Raw genomic sequence first — 9371 nt, forward strand, 5'->3', positions numbered from 1 at the left:
TAAAAACTGCTTTAAGTTAAATATTTTGCTTGAAAAATAAGCTCTATTTCCACTGCTGCTTTTCAGTTTTCTGCCTGCTTTGTTGCTACACAAGCCCAAAGCTCACCCCATTCACCAACAGGAAGGGCAGGCAGTGAGGGAACACTGTAAGCCTCAGCCCACCAGGCACAGAGGCTGCCTGTGCTCAGCAGCAAATGGGTTAGTCAGCACTTTGAACATGGGGCTCACTTCCACTATGCCACCTGTACAGAATTAAAGGAGCAGCTTCCTCAAAGGAAAAGCACCTCCCCAGCCTCTGAAAGCTGCCAGACAAGTAGTGCAGCCAAGACAAAACAAATAAAAGCATCTGCAGACAGGGGGCAAAATCTGGTCTCATTTCACATCACCCAGGTGTTTTGCTGCATACAAAGGACTGTCTCCATAAATCACACCACTGCTCTGTCAAGTGTCAGCATAGAATCTTTTAATATTTTACATAAAAAACTGCATACACAGTTCATAATTTTATGTAAACATCATATACATATCAGTTTTTGCCATGTCAGTTTATTAAAAAGTCACAATACAACTGTTGAGGGAAGAGGGAGGAAAGTAAACAAACATAAATGGATACATTTGTTCTCTGAAGCAGAGAAACACAAAATTATTTTCACCTGGGCTGGCTACCCTGTGAAAATAAGTTTTAAATAAACCTTGATTCTTTAAACTGCCCTTTAGTACTGAAGTATGACATGCTGAATGCATAAGGAGCAGTGCTTTCACCCATTTTTTGTCCAAGGGAAAGAGATACAGTGGTTTTATTTTGCCTTGTGTTGAAACCAATTTGAAACAAGACCTAGATGAGGTTACCAAGTAAGAACAGTTCCAATGCTACAGTGTTGTATGCAGATGACAAGTGCATTGTATTTACTTAAAAAATAAAAATATCCAACAACACCAAAAATCCACCAAGTTGTGCAAAGTAATTTTGAAAATTAACTTTTAAATAAACCCAAATCAATATACTTGGCAGAAGACAACATTAAAGGAAGGCGCAGGCAGCAAGACCATAATATGGCAATGTCATCTTTCCCCCTGCTCATCCTGCCCAATCCATCAGGAGGAGGATGTCCAGCAAGGAGGACAGAGCAGTTCAGCTTCACTTCCCAGCCTGGTAGCTTCTGAAGCTGGAGTCAGTTCAAGGCTTGCATTATCAGCAGGCATCAGTCACTCAGGACAAGTTCCTTTGCACAAGTCCCAGCTGAGCACCCCCTCCCCACCTTGCTTTCAGCAAGCACCCCCTGCACTACCCCAGTTTTCACAAGACAGAAAAGGTAAGATACATACAGGCTTTGTTCGGGATGACCCTCCCCTCCCAGTCTTGGTCTTCAGGGCACCAGATCCCACAGCAGGTCAGGCTCAGGCTGTGGCACCTGTGGGAGAGGCGAGGATGCTGCAGGCAGCCTAGGAGATGGCATCCCCCTTCCCCAGCCTGCCTGGAGGAGGCACATGCAGGCAGGTAGCAGAAGTCCCTTTGAGCATCTCAGCTCCATTACTCTCCTCTTGCAAAAGAGAGGAGGCTGGCTGGGAGCAGCAGGTGGTGGACAAAGGGGAAGAGCCAGGTGCAACACTTGCTCAGTCCAGTCTCAGCAGCTTTTTGTTGGGGGGCTGGTGGTAGAAGAAGGCTTCTTCCTACTTTATTCCCCAAGGCTCAGGGCATGCAATCCCCCCCTCCCTCTGTCCCCACAACTGAGCCAGTGCAACCCTGTATGGCCAAGGCTAAGGGAGCATGCTCCCTCCCTTAGCCCCCACCCCAGTTCATCACCAGCCCCCCTACAAAGGGGAGAGGCAGATGCCATATGTGTGCCTAACCCAGCTCCCCTCCACCTGCTAATAGGTGACCCAGGTGCTGTACCCAGTGCCACGCTCCAGCTGCGCCCTATAGGACTTTGCAGCAGTTGATGCAGCCATTCTGGGTGCCATAGCGCTTCTGCAAGGCCGCCCGGGTTGCCGTCTCGAAGACCTCCCGGACACCCTCCTTGGTCTTGGCTGAGCACTCCAGGTAGTCGTAAGCCTGGATGCGAATGGCCATGGCACGGCCATCCTCAGTGCGCACCGGCTCCTGCTTCATGCGGGCCAGCTCGTTGCGCACGTGCTCATCGTTGCGCAGGTCCTTCTTGTTGGCCACAAGGATGATGGGGACGTTGGGGCAGAAATGCTTGACTTCGGGCACCCACTTCTCCGGGATATTCTCCAGCGAGTCCGGGCTGTCCACAGAGAAGCACATGAGAATCACATCAGTGTCCGGGTAGGAAAGGGGGCGCAGGCGGTCATAGTCCTCCTGGCCAGCCGTGTCCCACAGGGCCAGCTCCACCTGCTTGCCATCCACCTCGATGTCAGCCACGTAGTTCTCAAAGACAGTGGGCACATAGACCTCAGGGAATTCATCCTTGCTGAAGACGATGAGGAGACAAGTCTTGCCACAGGCACCGTCCCCCACCACCACCAGCTTCTTGCGGATGGCAGCCATGGCCAGGCTCGCCAAGCTGGCCTTGCCGTGCAGTAGGACGATGGCAGCGCCCTCCTCCCCGCGGCCGCCGCCTCCCCCTTCCTCTCGCTTCTCACAGGGCACCGTGGCGAGCCGGGCCCGCGCAGGCAGGCGGGCGCGCCCTCTTCTCTCCTCCCACCGGCACCGTGCCTCCGTCCCCCAGCTCTGGGGATCTCTACGGCCGCAGACAAGTGCCGCCGGTGCCGCCTGGGTAGTTCCTTCGCTGGGAAAGCGCTGCCGCTACCGCCCTCTACCCCCCCCAAAGCTCGCTCCGCACCACTCTACCACTGCCGCAAAGTGCGCCCGGCGCAGCTATTTAAAGGCGCTGGCCACTTTCTTAATATAGCCAGCCAATGGGAAGGCAGGGAGTGAGGTCATCCCCGGCGGAGAGCATCGTGATTGGTGGAGCGCTGCAGGCTGCAGGCTGCAGGCGGGAGGCGGGAGGCGGGGCGCGAGCGGCGCCTCGATCGCGGCGCCTCAGGGTCCGCGCCGACTGGGGGTCCGTGCCGGGGGGCGGCCGGGATGGGATGGGATGGGATGGGATGGGATGGGATGGGATGGGATGGGATGGGATGGGATGGGATGGGATGGAGACGGCTGGTGGCTATGGCGAGGCGGGGCTGCGCGAGACGGGCCGTCAGGCGAGCGGGGGCGGTGAGGAGACTTCCGCCGGAGGCTCTCGGCGGGTAGCGGACCGCACCTCCGGAGGAGCGCAGGACAGGTCTCTCGGCCGCGCCACTCCGCGGGCGACACCCCCACCCCCGGTTTGTGCTGCTCTCTCTCCGGGGTGGCGGCTCGGCCGCAGGGCAGGGTGGGGCCGGTCCCTACAGTGGCCACTTTGGCGCCCGCAGCAGCCCCGCAGCTCGGGGTGACCGGTGTTAAGGGCTGGATGAGCATCCGAGTTGAACAGAGAGGGGAAACCGCCGGGTCCCAGCCGCAGTGGTCAAAGCCCGAACAAAGCGGAGCTGAGATTGTGGCAGGCGGTTAAGTAAAACAAAAAACTTCGCTGGATATTACTGGGAAAAACGCAGAATTCAACCACTTCCCTTCCTTAAGGAAAAAATATTCCTCATGTTTCAGTGTCTCTTCAAAAGGGAACGGAAGAATTATAAAGCTTATTAAAAAAAAGAGAAGTAGCAGACTTGAACTGAAATGCCCTCTTGGTCTCAATAGTCACGAGAAAAATGGATGTGGAAAATAAATAAGTGCAAAAGACGAGTTTCAGATCGCTTGGAGGATGGGGGCCAGTGCCTGAATGCAAACAGATCCTCACACTGTGTGCTTTAATAGAGCCGTGTACTGTGAAGTGTCACAGTGTGAATTCACTGGTAGCATTTCATTGTGTCCCTGTTGCAACTATCGCTGTTTAACTGGGTGTTGGTTCAATTTTTTTCCTTCCAAGCATTTCCACCTCAGCGATGTCCTGTGGCTACTGCCTCGGGGTTGGATCGGAAGTGTCTTCTTTGGCTGGCCACTGGCGTTAGTGAAGACAGCAAAAGGGAGTGATTTGAACAGTATCTTTGTTATTAAAAATCGCATTTAAAAATACCCACTTGAAGACAGATGCGTCTCTGAGTCTATAAAATTGTCTGATGAGTTCCTTGTAACAGACTGTGTGTCAATAGGGCAAATGATTCATTTGTGTCAATAGGGCAAATGGCTCACTTATGGTTCACTTAATCCTAGGCAGTGAAATGTAATTCATCTTCCATGAGAGTTTTGTAATTCCCATTTCTCCCTGTCAAAAGAGCATGTCCCTGGATGGTGATGGATGGGGTTTTATGTTACACAGTTTATACAGCGTATTTTATGGGAAGTGAACATATTAAATTCAAAGTGATGTTTGAGGAAAGAAAAAAACAAAACCAAAACTGGAAACAAACAAACAAACAAAGCAAAACCAAAAAAAAACACACACAAAAAAAAAGGCAGAAATAAAGTGTAGTCAAAGGGATAGTGTTCTACAGTACCTGTGGCCTTGTAACAGGATAATGGGTTTAATGTAATGGCTTTAAACTGAAAGAGAGTGTATCTAGATTAGAGATTAGGAAAAAATTCTTTCTTGTGAGGTTGGTGAGGCACTGGCACAGGTTGCCCAGAGAAGCTGTGGCTGCCCCATCCCTGGCGATGTTTGAGACCAGGTTGGATGGGGCTTCAGCAACCTGGTCTAGTGAAAGGTGCCCCTGCCTAGGGGACACCTGGGAGGGTTGGTACTATACAAACCTTAATGTCCCTTCCACCCAAACCATTCTATGATCTATGATTCTTTCTATGATAAATTTCTGATTTGCATTGTCCCTTTACATGTGTTTTTGCTGCTTACAGGTTAAATTCTTCCTGAAACAGGAAGAGGTTGCCTGTGCGGAAGTCTTCCCACATGCTGGCACATCCTTCTGGCGATGGAGCATTAGCAGCTTGTAGCTGTTTTCTCTATAATCACAAGTATGCAGAGCCATTCTGACAGGCAGATAGAGTTAATTCTAATTCCTGCTGTATAATGTGAGTCTTCTAAATGAATTTGCTGCTCTAAGTCTCTTGAAAGCGCTCCAGCGATACTGAACTGGTAGTGGATATTTCACGGGGTCCAGTGCCACCTCGCGGCGGCACCTCACAGCTCCAAGGCTGGGAAGTTTCACCTCTGCGGTGCCAGCACGAGAATCTGCAAGTGCGCTACAGATCGTGAAAGGTGCTCCTTAATTAAGCTCTTAAATATACTTTTGAATCCGTCCTTATTTGACTTCTGGGTGTCACGGAGAATCATGCCTGTATATTCGGTTTAGTCTTTTCATAAGCAAAACCACTTTCATTCAATAGGAAAAAGAATCATCCGAATGACTGATTGTGTTGATATCTCATCAGTGCTGTGCCATGAAAGTCAGGGAAATAACCAGCTTCTTCATCTCGAAGTACCCAGCTCTGGCGTTCCCCCAGAGTGCTGCCAGCAATTTTCCATGTGCCACTGTGCAGAGAAAGCAAACTTAAGTGGCCCACATTCATACTCTTCAACTCTTTTGGACTTCAAAGCAGAGTGGCCTCATCCAAACTGTCTGCTGGTCCTGACTTCCAAACTATGCTACAGAAATACTCTACAAAGCTCCAGCTAACCCAAACCAAACCCATAGCTGGGGCTCTTCATGTATCTGAACAGCGCAGAAATAGTTACAGCACCCTGTTAGGGTCTGAGCCGTAACTGCTTAATTTCCTAGTGAAGTCTTGCTTCTGTAGTTTTCTACACAGTTATGCTGAAGGCAGAGATGTTTCATCTTTCACTTGCAAGAAAAATTGCAGCAGAGTCTATGTAATTCCTTAACCTGGGTTTCAAATGCTTTATGTTTTTTATTTTCACTTCACTGGGAACCCCAGACCTGTGACTCACTTCAGCTGAGATCACCCTCATTTCACTGTCCTAGGGTATGCTCCAGCCATGGACTCTATAGGGAACATCTAAGTCACTATGGTTATCACACGTTTGTACTTAAATGTGTAATACCTGGGACTTGATCATGGCCTGGGTTTCATATTTAATGTAAATTTGCTACATGCCACCTCTATCCTGCAGTGGATTTAGCCCATAGGTATCACTGCAGTATGTAGTACCTGCCTGGAGCTGTTTTAAGTGGAACTTAGGAGACCCTTAATTTATATTATCTTTTCAGTTATATATATTTGCTTCTCTTCTCTTCTCTGGATCATTCTTTCTTCAGCCCACACATGAAAGCATGAACTGAGCCAGTTTTAACAACCATGGAAATCAGTAGAGTTGTACATAGGAATCCTGTTCTCTTCCTGCTTGAATCGATGCATCAGGGAAAGTGAGAATCTGAGCAGCATGGCAGTGCTTTGACTGCAGCAGGAAGGCACTGCATCGGTGCTGTAACCAAGCACAGTGGATAATCATCTGTGAAAGTGCTCGGGCATCCTCCTTAGGGCAGTGCCTGAGGGCAGAAGTGTGAAACCTGGAAACAAAATAGCAAATGGCTATATCGAGGCTCTGGGATGAAGTGGCTCTTTCCTCTCATTAGGGATTTTTGTACAGGACCGTACAGGACTGTATTCAAGCATAGTCATGGTCTGGAAGACACCAGGGAGTATGGCCAGCTCACATATTTTAGGGCTGAATTTGAACTTTTTGTAATTTTTACATTTTCTGATCAAATATGCATGCTAAGCTAAACTATACTTTTTTAAGCAAGCTGAAACTTCACTTCCAGTAATCCTAAATGTGCACTCTCTAAGCAGAGCATTAGTTCTGCTGCACCACATACATCTGCATGATTGATGAAGAAAGTATGAAGTAGGAGAAATAAGACACCCCTTCTTTGCTTTCATTGCTCATGCTGGTGGTTTTGAGATTAAAACTCAGCCCTTTTTTTTTTTTTACTTGATTTAATTCAATTGCCTTTTTTTTTGTTGTTGTTGCTGAGAAGACAATTCCAGTCAATTACCAGAGATTGTTTCCAGATTATATTCCCTGCCCAGCCCCCCCCCCCCCCCCCCCCCCCGCTCCTTTTGCAAAACAGATTTTCTAAAGGGCAAGTCTGTAACTCAGATAATGTGTCTTAAAGCATAAATCTGTACTGAAAGTATGAAAGCTTAGTGGGGAAGGTAATCTTTCTCCTTTTTGTCAAGTAGGAAAGTAAGTACATTGCCTGCTGTGGTGTAACATGCTGAGGGAACCATATGTGCCAGTAATGGTATACTGAGGCTGTATGCTGGCTTGTACTGTAACACTGGCATCAAGCACTCTGCAGTCCTCATGCAGGCAAAGCTTCTTGGTGAAGTCAGGAAAGCGAGAACTAGCTAAATATGAGCAGTTTATAGGCTAGTGTGAGAAAGCTCTTAGCAGATGAGGGAGGTCAGGCAGAAATGGTAGTGTCTGTCTCTCGAAGCTGCTAAGGGTTCCTGGCATATATAGGAACCAGACCACTTGTGTCATAGCAGGTCCATTACCTTCCAGTGTCCCTGAAGAAAAACAATTTAACTCTCAGATCAGCAGTTTAACTCTTGGATCCCTTTGTGATCAGTGCTCTCAGCAGAGAAGCCAGATTGATCTACCCAGAAACCAGAATGCCAAGGCACAAGAAGAGAAGGATGCTGGAGAGACTATTCATTAGGGACTGAAGTGATAGGACAAGGGGTAACAGGTTCAAACTTAAACAGGGAAAGTTTAGAAGTTTAGATTGGATATAAGGAAGAAGTTCTTTACTGTAAGGGTGGTGAGGCGCTGGAATGGGTTTCCCAGGGAAGCTGTGAATGCTCCATCCTTGGTGGTGTTCAAAGCCAGGTTGGACAGAGCCTTGGGTGACATGGTTTAGTGGGAGGTGTCCCTGCCCATGGCAGGGGAATTGGAACTAGATGATCTTAAGGTCTTTTCCAACCCTAACTATTCTATGAAAAAGACCTGTGTATTTTCACACAGAAGTTTAGGCTAAGTTCAGTGCCTGTGAAAGCACATTATCGTGAACAAGAAATGCCTTCATGATCCTAGATAGCTGTATGGGTCCTACTGGCATTGCTCTGCTCTTCCAGGGAATAAGTAGGGCAAGTCAGAAGCTGATGACTTTAATTTTGTCAAGTTCCTATGGAAAGAATATTAGATTCTTACTTGAATAGGACTCAGAAGTAAAATTAGACCACCACAGAAAACTACAGTGGCCTCAGGTCTTCAGCTGACTTCCAACTAAACAAAAACAAGCTCTTCATCCTTAGGCTAAAATTTTTAGATCTAAATTCCCTCATCTAAATTGAAAAGCTTTTCTGTATCTGTATGAAATAAATGGGCTGACCACGTAACTGTAGCAATCAGCAGATACATATCTGCATCACCAATAATGTCTTTGGAATCAGTGCTCTCTGCAGGGGGATCAAATTAATCTGCCTCTGATTCCCTTTGTTCTCAGTTTTTAGCAGTTGCAGCCACTTTGATGTCTTTGTCTAGCAGGAAAACTAGGACAGAGAGAGTAGAGATGACTTGTCCAATGCCATAAGATAGCAGGGAATTCAGTCTTTATCTCTGGAGCTCAAGATAGTATCCTTAACACTGGAAAGTTCTTTTGCTTTAGACTTTCTTGTTGATAGACTTCATTTCACTGCTTTGAGGATGATCAAATGCTGGGAAAGGCTGTCCGAAGAGGCTGTGAAGTCTCCATCCTTGGAGATACTCAAACCCCAGCTGGACATGGTCCTGTGCAGATCAGCCTGCTGTAGCTGATCCTGCTCTGAGGAGAGCAGGGTGGACTGGATGATCCCTTCCCACCTCATCTATTCTTTGATTCAGCAATTCATTTCTTTAGAATGCTTCAGCAGATCTGGAAAGGGGTGTCTTGAGAGTGTACTGCTGGTTTACATTCTAGTACTGTCAGCCCCCCCTCCACTCTGCCAAGTAGTTTGGCACACTCAGAACTGAAATGCTCAGTCAGGATGAGTCATTTGCAATAGGAATGAGGAAATGTCTAAAGAAAACATGCTGTGATTTGTTAATGAATTGTGTAACTTGCACTTCACAGCCAGTAAGGTAAGTTTCTTTAAAAACAATGATGTCATCAGGTTCTCTTTGTGGACTGGTTGTCTACATTAAGAAACATTGACCTATTCCTTTAAATACCATGGTCATCATGATAGTCTTTTAAGAGTGGTGGTAAGTCCTCTCTGCAGGGGAGCCAGTGACGTAAGGTAAGCTGAGGTGGCAACAATGTTAGAAGAAACCAATCTAATATTGAGCATCAAAAAAGAGAAGATTGATGCTGGAAATCACTATCCTGTAAATATAACAAACTTACACCTCATATAAATTAACCATGAATATGTGAAGACTGAGAACACTTTCTTAACTCCCACATGACAA

At 47.4% G+C, this 9371-nt stretch overlaps 1 protein-coding gene across 1 annotated transcript; it reads right to left on the bottom strand.

Annotated features, from left to right (window-relative positions):
• Positions 1 to 446: 446 nt before the first annotated feature.
• On the bottom strand, positions 447 to 2722 carry RHOB (ras homolog family member B). The gene has a single exon (XM_057431841.1). It carries the CDS (start codon positions 2507 to 2509, stop codon positions 1919 to 1921), a length of 591 nt encoding a protein of 196 aa, XP_057287824.1. The 5' UTR covers positions 2510 to 2722; the 3' UTR covers positions 447 to 1918.
• Between the last annotated feature and the right edge of the window lie 6649 nt (positions 2723 to 9371).

The sequence above is a fragment of the Pezoporus wallicus genome, unplaced genomic scaffold (assembly GCF_028554395.1).
Source record: "Pezoporus wallicus isolate ANWC-B61680 ecotype Strahan unplaced genomic scaffold, APGP_CSIRO_Pwel_v1 contig_161, whole genome shotgun sequence".
NCBI classification, from domain to species: Eukaryota; Metazoa; Chordata; class Aves; order Psittaciformes; family Psittacidae; genus Pezoporus; species Pezoporus wallicus.